The sequence below is a fragment of the Mirounga angustirostris genome, unplaced genomic scaffold (assembly GCF_029215605.1).
Source record: "Mirounga angustirostris isolate CCGP_5_RB_7025 unplaced genomic scaffold, mMirAng1.0.hap1 SCAF_5, whole genome shotgun sequence".
In the NCBI taxonomy this organism is placed as follows: Eukaryota; Metazoa; Chordata; class Mammalia; order Carnivora; family Phocidae; genus Mirounga; species Mirounga angustirostris.
In genome coordinates, this window is record NW_026991713.1 from 117,764,635 (window position 1) to 117,777,369 (window position 12,735).

The 12,735-nt window shown below is 36.8% G+C and overlaps 1 protein-coding gene across 1 annotated transcript in view; it reads left to right on the forward strand.

Moving 5' to 3' along the window:
• LOC129045737 (ankyrin repeat domain-containing protein 26-like) overlaps window positions 1-12,735 on the forward strand; it is a 116,697-nt gene that overhangs the window by 77,008 nt on the left and 26,954 nt on the right. The window contains 3 exon segments of the mRNA XM_064590299.1: window positions 2,428-2,498; window positions 2,833-2,926; window positions 6,118-6,227. Of these exon segments, the coding sequence (XP_064446369.1) occupies window positions 2,428-2,498; window positions 2,833-2,926; window positions 6,118-6,227 (275 nt within the window).

A 12,735-nucleotide genomic window follows, 5' to 3' on the forward strand; every position in this document is an offset into this window, starting at 1 on the left:
CAGTACTCCATTGTGGGCCAAAACCCTTGTTCATTCATCATTTGATGCACCTTTGGGTTGTTTCCCACTTTATGGCCATTAATACTGTTGCTCTGAACGTTGATTTAATTATTGTCTGGACATCTGTTTTTATTTCCCTGCCATCAGATTTTATCCTCTGAGTTAATTGGGTTGATTTCACCATCTCTCAGCCTTTTACTCATGCTGTCCTTTCTGTCCTTTTAGTTTCCCTTCCTCTTGCATAATCTGACACTATTCAGACCTGGCTCATAGTCTCTCATTCTCCTTGAAGCTCTCTCTGACTATTCTAATTCCCACTGACTTTACTCTCTTCACACTTGTCTCATCTAGTCTATGCAGAACAATTTAGTCCTTTATTTTACATTGGTTTTATTTTTTTCATGAGAGAGAATTTTGTCTACGTACACATTTATCTAAGGGGGAAAATATGGGATATGCATGGTACCTATCCTTCTCTAAATTGAGAATACTTTAACAGTGTTTAGGATAAAATTAAGTACTTTATACCATATCAATAATTTCTGATTGAAAGCGTTGACATAACAAAGCTTTTATTCTAAATGTATTTTAAGCAATTCAATGTAAAATTGAAAGCATTTAATCTGACAGAGGAGAAGTGTTCAATCAAATGCTTGTTTGTCCCCCCTCACTGTGGAAAATCCGTCTAAATTTGCCTTTGTTCATTTTGCAGCCAGTACTGAGATTTCTTTACCAACTATAAAGCTCCGGGCAAAGCTTTTCTTTTCTTTTTTTTTTTCTTTTTACCTTTCTTTTTTAAAGTTTGTTTGTTTGTGTATTTATTTCTTTATGTAATTTCTACACCCATTGTGAGGCTTGAACTCATGACCCAAGGTCAAGAGTCATGTTCTTCCCGCTGAGCCAGCCAGGCGCCCCTGGGGACAGTTTTTTCTCATATGCCATACCACGTAGCCTTAATGTATTCATCAGAGTACTTGCTAAAGCAGTGTAACAGAGACAGTTGTTAAGATAATATAAACATGACATGATTTGGGAATGTTGATTTAGCAAGAGTCCATTATTTCCACGTCAGTGGCTTTACCTTGCCTTTGATGGTCATGTAAATATTTATTACTCAGTCTAGGCGGTACTATTTACACTGTAGTCCATGAGATTGTCCACTGAGTAGTATAGAGAGGAAGGAAATTAAATTATTATAAGTGGAAAAAAGTACTGTTAGCTAGTGGAATTGGTAAAAGTTTTTTGAAGTATGGAGGATGTATTCTGGGCCTCACGCTCCCCATTTGCTGCCACTTTCAGTGGTATGAAGAACGATTTCAGTGTAACTTGTATAAGAGACCACTTTCATTGGCCTACCATCTGCCTAAAATATGAAATATTATTAGAACATAACCTACAGCAACAATAATAATGCTAATTGCAGACAGAATCTGGTGTGTGCCACATGCCTTTCTAAATAGTTCATGTATAGGGGCACCTGGGTGGCTCAGTTGTTAAGTGTCTGCCTTCGGCTCAGGTCATGATCCCAGAGTCCTGGGATCAAGTGCTGCATCGGGCTCTCTGCTCCACGGGAAGCCTGCTTCTCCCTCTCCCACTCCCCCTGCTTGTGTTCGTCTCTCACTGTCTCTCTGTCAAATATATACAATCTTTAAAAAATAAAAATAAAAAAATATAGTTCATGTAAATTTCCTAAATTAATCTTCCCAACATCCCCCTGTGGTAGATAGTATTATTATCTTCATTTTACAGAGAAGAAACTGAGACACAGAAATTTTAAGTAATTTGTTCCAGGTCATACAGCTAATACCCAGTGAGTTGGGATTCAGACCCCAGGCATTCTGGTTCCTACGAAGATAATGCCTCTCATACTATTCCATGAAATATCTAGTTGTCACTGAAAGCAACATGTTAACTTTTATAATCACTGGAACAGCCATGGTCATCACATATGTGAATATTTAAAAGTACAATGGATGTGGTACTTCGAATACAAATATAGAAATGTTTATTTACATAAGGTAATTTCCTATCTTTCCCCCTTTGACCAATATATAAATTTGTAGGTTCAGCTGATAAAATATAATTTAAAAACATTAAAAACGTGACATTTTAGTAACTAGAGAAGTCAGCAAACTTTTCTGTAAGGGGATTGTAAATATTTTATTTTAAGATTGTATTTATTTGAGAGAGAGAAGGAACAGTGGGGAAGGGCAGAGGGAGAGAGAGAGAGAGAAGCAGACTCCCTGTAAATATTTTGGGCTTCGCCATAGGTCTCTGTTGCAGCAGTTCAAATCTGCTGTAGCCATAAAGCAGTATGTAGAGGAGAGTGTGGCTGTGTCCACTAAAATTTTATTTACAAAAACAGCTGATGGTGGTTTTATACTAGATTGCCAGTAGTTCAAAGTATTTCTTTTTTTTCTTTTTTAGTTGCAAGAAGCACAAGATCGACATGCAGAGGCTGTAAGATGTATTGAGACGTCGAAAGATCACGTGCAAAAGTACAATTTAAAGCAGCACAGAAAATAACTTGAGTATTTATAAAGCAGAGAAGCAGTGTAGGATGAGAAATATATCAGTTATGATAATAAGTACATCATTGTTAAGCTGGATAAAAATTTCAGCTTTGCGCTATTTGGAAATGCATAAATTTTGCATATTATCTTTAAATTTTGCACATTAACTATAAAACGCAACCAGAAAAATGGCACAATTGCCAAATCTTCTACTTTTAAATTTTTAAAAATTTATGTAAGACCGTCAGATGTTTGTTTAGAAATTATACGGTACTTTTAAAATTTACGTGTGAGAATAATTTAAAAATACTCATTTTAGGCTTGAAGTTGAAAATGCCAAGTTAAAAGTTACAGTCAAAAAACAAGCGCACAAAAATGAACAACTTCAGGAAAACCTGTTAAGTACAAGTTCGGTAAGTCAGTCTCTTAATTTCTCTCCTACTGAAAAGAAATCTTTATTTCTCTAGTAGTAGTATATAAGACCATTTTGGATAATATGAAAATTCTCACTAATAAAAATGTTTATTGTATTCATATTGTTGCTACTTGCTACTGGTAGTATAATTCCTCTTTATAGATGAAGTTGAATTCGTAAATTAATCATTTTTATAGTAAGATTGTAATAAAAAAGATTGTGGTAGTCCAAGATAAGCAATATTTTATACATACCACATTTTATTTAACTATCTGGCAGTGGACAATTGAGTTTTTCTACCTTTTGGGTATTGTTAATAATGCTGCTGTGAATATTGGTATACAAACGTCCAAGTCCCTACTAATATTTTTCAGTATGTTTAAAAATTCTGAAACTTTGAGTCATAATTTGATCTTGAATTCTGACTTTCTCTTGTAATCTAAACCCTTCAGTGAGATTTGAGAATGGATTACTCTCATGATTATTTGTTGTGATTTGTAATTATATATTTGTAATTTGTTGTCTTCATCAAGAATGACTACTAGGTCATTATGCAAACATTTTTCTCAAAGGAATATATTTTTCTCTTTGTTGGATTTTGAAAAGGAAAAGAGATGCCAGTGAAAAAGTGGAAATGACTGCTCAGTCAGGGCCTTACATAGTAACATAGTGCTCTTGCATTCACTGCAAGTTCAGGAACTTTTATTTTTTTTCCTTAATTTGAGTTAATCAGCCTTTCAGAGATTTAACAATCGAATCTCAGAAAAGATTAATGTGCAATGCAGGATTCCAACTTATTGATACGTAATGAAAACTATATAACTATTTACCAAGCAGAACCGGATTATCATGCCATTTATACCCTCCTTCATAGGAGAGGCTACCAATGATTTAAGATGAGAAGACTGCATTGTGAGTCCTAGGTTGGAACAATGAGGTAGATGCACCTACCACTAGTTTCTTTTAGTCACAGAAGCTGCATCCTTGCAAATTTCGTTATACAGCTATACCTATCAGGGGAACTAGCATATTCTGTTGACTGGTCCTTTTTGTGGCCAAAGAAACATCGAAAGTTTCTAAAGTCAGACGATCATCAAAACTGTAATGGGGACTGCATGGGAATCGAAAATTATTTTTTTTTTATATTTCCTATAAATTAGTCACATTGTATTACTATAGTTTTCATTGAGCAAGTAAGGTGACGATATGTGAATGAGAATGCCAGGAGTTGTCCCCCTACGGTGTCATATAGAAATCTATTAAGGAAGGTATCAAATCTTGTAAAGTTTGTAAGAATATCTGTAGGTATTCTGTAGATTCCAATGGAAATGAATTAGGGTTATGACATAAAATTATTAGCCACTTTCAGGTCTACCCTGTGAAACAAACACTTAGCTTTCAACCAACTCAGTCCACAGTCCTAACATCTCTAGAAGGATTTTATCTCATGAATCCCCAGGCCAGAGACTACCTGGGTTAAGATATTTGATGGACATAGTTTTGAGGGGAAGAGTCTGGATTGGGAAGAAGAGATAGCTCTAGGCTGACTTAAGCTTCCAAACAATATAGTCAAGTATGTGTCTGAAAAGAACTTCAGAAGAAGACTTCCATAAGATCCAATCTCTATGGAATAGGAAATTATTCAAAAGAAAACAAAGGCAAACAATTGATAGTCTGACCCTTGGGAGAAACATTTACATCAGAAAAGAAAAGCAAGACAGAGTATGGTGGTCAGCATCCTAAGGGTAAGGGTGCCCCCTGAGATGACAGAATAACAATACAGTCAAAGTAATACCAAAAAGAGTCAACATAAAATGTACACGGTTAGCTGTCTAGGGGTACCCGGGTGGCTCAGTCAGTTAGGCGCCTGCTTTCGGCTCAGACCATGATCTCAGGGTCCTGAGATTGAGCCCTGCTCAGCTGGGAGTCTGCTTCTCCCTCTCCCTCTGCTCCTTCCCCTATTCATGCACTCTCTATTTCAAATAAATAAATTTTTTAAAAAATTAGCTGTCTATAAAGGTAATCCACATCAGGTAATGGTTTTTGAGTGTGTGGTTGATTATATTGTCTATGAGGAACTAGAAGGAAGATCAAAAAGTAGAGATGACCTCAGTAAAGGGGTCAAGGCTGGAAATGTAGATTAGAGAATCTGGTTTTGAAGCCTTGAGATTTAACCAAGTCTGAGAGGATTTGATAAGAGGAATAGCAAGGGTCAGGGACTACCCGCGGTTGCTGTCATTTAGAAATAAAATGGGTTTAGAGAGCAGAGGGAGGGCATGGTCATTGTTTTCAGCTGTTGCTGAGAAGTAAAGCAGGATAAAGACTTTAAAAAAAAGATCCTTGATGACCCTCAGAATTTTTTAGTGGAATATCAGGATTGAAACTCGATTTTAGTGTAAAAGAAGAAACTAAGTGTTGGAAAGATGAATCTGTGGATGAGATGACACATTAAAGAATGCTCAAGTCCAGTGAAAGGGGAGAAGCAGGATGGTAGAAAAAGCTGCAAGAGTGAAGCAAAAGTTTTTATGTAATATGGAGAAGACTTAAACTTTATTTAAAGAGAAAGGTAGTTAATAGAAAAGAAGAAATTGAAACCTTGCAGAGATGCTTGCAATGCTTGCAGAGAAGGAGAGTATCTCATTCTAAAGTCAGACGATCATCAAAACTGTCATGGGGACTGCATGGGAATTTTTCAGAGATTATCTTAAAAAGGTATGATCTCCCAAAACCCAGCGTATCTTAAGCTTTGGATGAAAATATTTCTAGGGTATCTTTAGAAACTAAAATGTAAATGTAACCACTTTTTAAAATTTTTCATTAACACTTAGTATTAATATGGGTAAGAACCTCTGTATTTAACAAGTAAATTCTGGCAGTTTAAATTCTAGAAAAAATAATGATGAAAATGTAAAATCAGTTTAAGCTGTTTTTAAGAAAGGTCCTTATATTTGAAATTTGTATTTATTGGCATCAGGTTTATAAAACTATATTATGTAAAACTTAAAATTATAAATTTCAAACTACATTATATAAATTTAAAATTATAAATTTATAGAATTTATAAAATGTAGTTTATGAGCCTTTCTAAACACTTTATTACTTATGAATTCATGAGAAACAATATTTTATGATAGAAGAATGAGTATCTTGTTTTTCAAATATAATTTTCTTTAAAAATTTTTTTCAAAGTCTGATGAAAAGGGACAGATAAAGAAATTGATTGAGTTGAAACAATCTCTGGAATGTAGTTTGGACCAAGAAATGAAGAAAAATGGTGAATTAGAAAAAGAGATGACTAGGTAAGACTAATATTTCAGATAAATTTAACCATTAATTAACTGATTTAACTGTAATTTTACTTTATTAAATACAAATTCTTGGCAAAATATTACACTTACTCTTTAATGATTCCTTAAATAATAACAACAGTTCCTTTAACAATAACAACTGTAAGTTTCATTGTCCATCTTGAAGAGTTTCTCCAAGATATCTTTGTTCTTTGGTAATATTTCCTGTTAATAGTGTTCTTCCCTTCCAACAAGTATTTTAATATCTAAAAACCTGTGTCACTGTTTAATCATATCAAAAGTTATCTTGGTTTGGCTTATATTTTCTTTTTTTTAATATTATTTTTTAAATTTAAATTCAGTTAACCGACATAAAGTATATTAATTTCCAAGGTAGAGTTCAGTGATTCATCAGTCTTATATAACACCCAGTGCTAATTACATTAGGTGCCCTCCTTAATGTCCATCATCCAGTTACCCCATCCTTCTCCCCTCCTCCGCTCCAGCAACCCTCAGTTTGTTTCCTTTGATTAAGAGTCCCTTGTGATTTGTCTCCCATTCTAATTTCATCTTGTTTTATTTTCCCCTCCCTTCCCCTATGCTCCTCTGTTTTGTTTCTTAAATTCTACATAAGAGTGAAATCAAATGATAATTATCTTTTCTGACTGACTTATTTGGCATAATACCCTCTAGTTCCATCCACGTCACTGCACGATTTCATGTTTTTTATTGGCTGAGTAATAGTCCATTGTATATATCTACACATCTTTATCCATTTATCTGTCAATGGACATCGGGGCTCTTTCCACAGTTTGGCTATTGTGGACATTGCTGCTATAAACATTGGGGTGTAGGTGCCCCTTCGGATCACTACATTTGTATCTTTGGGGTAAATCCTTAGTAGTGCAATTGCTGGGTCGTTGGGTAGCTCTATTTTCAACTTTTTGAGCAACTTCCATACTGTTTTCCAGAGTGGCTGTACCAGCTTGCAGCCCAGCAGCAGTGTAAGAGGATTCCCCATTGTCTGCAACTCCACCAACATCTGTTGTTTCTGACTTGTTCATTTTAGCCATTCCAACAGGTGTGAGGTGATACCTCATTGTGGTTTTGATTTGTATTTATTTCCCTGATGCCAAGTGATGTTGGGCACTTTTCCATGTGTCTGTTGACCATTTGAGTGTCTTCTTTGGAGAAATGTCTGTTCACGCCTTCCACGCGTTTCTTCACTGGATTATTTGTTCTTTGGGTGTTGAGTTTGATAAGTTCTTTCTATATAGATTTTGCATACTAGCCCTTTTTCTGACATGTCATTTGCAAATATCTTCTCCCATTCTGTCAGTCATCTTTTGGTTTTCCACTTCCTTTGCTGTGCAAAAGCTTTTTATCTTGATGAAGTCTTTGTTACCCTTGCCTTTGGAGACGTGTCCAGCAAGAAGTTGCTGCAGTCCAGGTCACAGAAGTTGCTGCCTGTGCTCTCCTCTAGGATTTTGATGGGTTCCTGTCTCACATTTAGGTCTTACATTCATTTTGAGTGTATTTTTGTGTATGGAGTAAGAAAATGGTCCAGTTTCATTCTTCTGCGTGTGGCTATCCACTTTTCCCAACACCATTTCTTGAAGAGACTGTCTTTTTTCCATTGGCCGTTCTTTCCTGCTTTGTCGAAGATTAGTTGACCATAGAGTTGAGGGTCCGTTTCTGGGTTCTTTGTTCTGGTTCATTGGCCGATGTGTCTGTTTTTGTGCCAGTACCATACTGTCTTGATGATTTCAGCTTTGTCGTAGAGCTTGAGGTCTGGAATTGTGATGCCACCAGCTTTGGTTTTCTTTTTCAACATTCCTTTGGTAATTTGGGGTCTTTTCTGGTTCCGTACAAATTTAAGGATGATTTGTTCCAGCCCTGTGAAACAAGTTGATGGTATTTTGATAGAGATTGCATTGAATGCACAGGTTCCTCTGGGTAGCGGTAGCATAGACATTTTAAGAAATTTGTTCTTCCAATCCATGAACATGGAGTGTTTTTCCATTTCTTTGTGTCTTCCTCAGTTTCTCTCATGAATGTTCTATAGTTTTCAGAGTACAGATCCTTTGCCTCTTTGGTTAGGTTTATTCCTAGGTATCTTAAGGTTTTTGGTGCAATTGTAAATGAGTTCGACTCCTTAATTTTTCTTTCTTCTGTCTCATTGTTAGTGTATAGAAATGCAACTGATTTCTGTGCCTTGATTTTATATCCTGCCACTTTGCTGAATTCCTGTATGAGTTTTAGCAATTTTGGGGTGGAGTCTTTGCGGTTCTCCACATAGAGTATTACGTCACCTGCAAAGAGTGAGAGTTTGACTACTTCTTTGCTGATTCTGATGCCTTTTATTTCTTTTCATTGTCTGATTGTTGAGGCTAGGACTTCTAGTACTATGTTGGACAACAGTGGTGAGAGTGGACATCCCTGTCGTGTTCCTGACCTTAGGGGAAAAGCTCACAGTTTCTCCCCATTGACAATGATATTCGCCGTGGGCTTCTCATAGATGGCTTTTATGGTATTGAGGTATGTGCCCTCTATTCCTGCACTGTGAAGAGTTTTAATCAAGAAAGTGTGCTGTACTTTGTCAAATGATTTTTCTGCATCTATAGAGGGGATCATATGGTTCTTGTCCTTTCTTTTATTAATGTAGTGTATCACACTGATTATTGATTTGTGGATGTTGAACCACCTTTGCAACCCAGGAATAAGTCCCACTTGATTGTGGTGAATAATCCCCTTAATGTACTGTTGGCTCCTATTGGCGAGTATCTTGATGAAAATTTTTGCATCCGTGTTCATCAGGGATATTGGTCTGTAATTCTCCTTTTTGGTGGGGTCTTTGGTTTGGGAATCAAGGTAATGCTGGCCTCATAGAAAGAGTTTGGAAGTTTTCCTTCCATTTCTATTTTTTGAAACAGCTTCAGAGGAATGGGCATTAATTCCTCTTTAAGTGTTTGTTAGAACTCCCCAGGGAAGCCATCTGGCCCTGGAGTTTTGTTTGTTGGGAGATTTTTGATTACTGCTTCAATTTCCTTGCTGGTTGTGGGTCTGTTCGGGTTTTCTGTTTCTTCCTGTTTCAGTTTTGGTAGTTTCTACCTGTCTAGGAATGCATTCATTTCTTCCAGATTGCCTACTTGGTTGACATATCGTCGTTCCTAATATGTCCTTAAAATTGTTTGTATTTCCTTGGTGTTGGTTGTGATCTCTCTTCTGTCATCATGATTTTATTTATTTGGATCCTTTCTCTTTTCTTTTTGCTAAGTCTGGCCAGGGGTTTATCGATCCTATTAATTCTTTCAAGGAACCAGCTCCTAGTTTCGTTACTGTGTTCTACTGTTGTTTTGGTTTCTATTTCATTGATTTCTGCTCTGATCGTTATTAATTCTCTTCTCCTGCTGGGTTTCGGCTTTATTTGCTGTTCTTTCTCCAGCTCCTTTAGGTGTAAGGTTAGGTTGTGCATTTAGGACCTTTCTTGTTTCTTGAGAAAGGCTGTTGTCACTCTATACTTCCCTCCCCGGACTGCCTTTGCTGCATCCCAAAGGTTTTGAACAGTTGTGTTTTCATTTTCCTTTGTTCCCATGAATTCTTTAATTCTTCTTTAATTTCCTGGTTGACCCATTTATTCTTTAATAGGATGCTCTTTAACTTCCATGTATTTGAGTTCTTTCCGAATTTCCTCTTGTGATTGAATTCAAGTTTCAAGGCGTTGTGGTCTGAACCTATGCAGGGAATGATCCCATACTTTTGGTACCGGTTGAGACCTGATTTGTGACCCAGTATGTGATGGCTTCTGGAGAAAGTTCCATGTGCGCTCCAGAAGAATGTGTATTCTGTGGCTTTAGGCTGGAATGCTCTGAATATATTTGTGAAGTTCATCTGGTCCAGTGTCGACCTCGGAGAGTTGTGGACGTGGGGTGGAGAAGGAACTGAGGAAAAGAGACGACAGTAGAGCGAGGCAGCGGGGACCCCGAGCATGCAGCCCAAGGTCCCGAGGTTTATTTTCCATAATCTTATATACCTTCTACAGCGATATAGAGATATAATGATTTACAGCAGGGGTTAGTTAGGCACATTCTTCCATGTACATAGGATTAGTCCTCCGTGTATGATAAGAATATTTAAAGTAGGACAAGGGAACAAAGAGGGGAGTGCACAGTGTGCTATTTACAGAACAAGGGAACAAAGAGGGGAGTGCACAGTGTGCTATTTACAGAACAAGGGAACAAAGAGGGGAGTGCACAGTGTGCTGTTTATAGGTGGCTTCCTATCTACAAAACATCTTCTGCTGCATACTTTAGAACAGACTGCACACGTCCCAAGGGCATTTCACTCTGATCTTTTCGGCTTATTTTTAACCATGCAATCTCGAGGTTTGTCAGAGATCTTGGAGTCTGAACGAACATGCACCAGTGGTTGTTGTGGCGTTCTATTTCCCACAGTCCAGTGTGTCATTCACTGTTATTATTGTATCATCATCAATGTGTTTCTTTAATTTTGTTATTAATTGGTTTATGTCATTGGCTGCTCCCGTGTTCTGGGCACAAATATTTACAATTGTTAGATCTTCTTGTTGGATAGACCCCTTTAAGTCATTGTGATAGTGTCCTTCCTCATCTCTTATTACAGTCTTTGGTTTAAAATCTAATTTGTCTGATATAAGGATTGCTACCCCAGCTTTCTTTTGAAGTCCATTAGCATGATAAATGGTTTTCCACTCCCTCACTTTCAATCTGGAGGTGTCCTTGGGTCTAAAATGAGTCTCTTGCAGACAGCATATCAATGGGTCTTGCTTTTTTATCCAATCTGATACCCTGCGTCTTTTGATTGGGACATTTGGCCCATTTATATTCAGGGTAACTATTGAAAGATATGAATTTCGTGCCATTGTAATACCTGTAACGTCACTGTTTCTGTATATTGTCTCTGTTCCTTTCTGGTCTGTGTTACTTTGGGGCTCTCTCTTTGCGTAAAGGATCCCCTTTAATATTTCTTGTAGGGATCGTTTAGTGATCACAAATGTTTTAGTTTCTGTTTGTCCTGGAAACTCTTTATCTCTCCTTCAGTTTTGAATGACAGCCTTGCTGGATAAATGAAGTATTTTTGTCTGCATATTTTTCTCATTTAGCACCCTGAATATATCATGCCAGTCCCTTCTGGCCTGCCAGGTCTCTGTGGTTAGGTCTACTGCCAGTCTAATGTTTCTACCCTTGTCGGTTAAGGACCTCTTGTCCTGAGCTACTTTCAGGATTTTCTGTTTGACTCTGAAATTTGCAGGCTTCACTAGTATATGTTGAGATGTTGACCTATTTTTATTGATGTTGAAGGGGGTTCTCTGTGCGTCCTGGATTTGAATGCCTGTTTCCTTCCCCAGATGAGGGAGGTTCTCTGCTATAATCTCTCAAATATATCTTCTGCCACCCCCCCTTCCTCGTCTTCTGGGATCCCAATTATTCTACTATTGTTTTACTTTATGGTATCACTTATGTCTTGAAATTTCACCTGGTGATCCAGTCGTTTATCTCTCTTTTTCCTCAGCTTCTTTATTCTCCGTCATTTTGTCTTCTGTATCACTACTTCTCCTTTCTGCCTCATTTATCCTGGCAGTTAGAGCCTCTATTTTTTTTAGAGCCTCTATATTTGATTGCATCTCATTAATAGCCTTTTTGATATCGACTTGATTAGATTTTAGTTCTTTTATTTCTTCAGAAAGGGATTCTCTAGTGACTTCTATACTTTTTTCAAGCCCAGGTAGTATCTTTATCATCTTTATTCTGAACTCTAGTTCTGACCTCTTATATCCATACAGATTAGGTCCTTGGCAGTCATTACTGCCTCTAGTTCTCTTATTTGAGCTGAGTTTTTACGTCTTGTCATTCTGTCCAGAGAATAGATGAATGAGCGAACAAAATATTAAAAGAGCAACAACAACCCCAGTGAAATATACACTAAACAAATTAGAAGAGACCCAGAACCAAAAAAAAAAAAAAAAAGAATATAATCAGGTAAACAGAACAGAGAAATACACTGGATCCTGTGTGTATTTTGGTCTGTTTGTTAGAAAAGTACATCCCAAAATTGTAAAGAAAGAAAAACTTATATATATACATATATATACACACACACACACACACACACACAAATAAAATTAAATACAATGAAAGGATAGAATGTAAGTGTAAAAATGAAAGGTAAAAAAGACTTGCAGAAAGTGGTTGCTTTTCTTTTTTTTTTTATTACTAACATACAGTGTATTATTTGTTTCAGGGGTACAGATCTATGATTCATCAGTCTTACATAATACACAACGGTCACCACAACACATACCCTCCCCAAACGTGGTCGCTTCTCTATTTGCAGAATTGCGGCAATTTTTTTCTGAGATCTCTGGTTGAGTTCACAGGTGTTCAAAATCATTTTATAGCTATCTAATGAGTTCTGGACCAGACAAAACTAAGCTCTCCTATTCCTCCACCATCGTTTTTGATTCAACTTGCTTATATTTTCT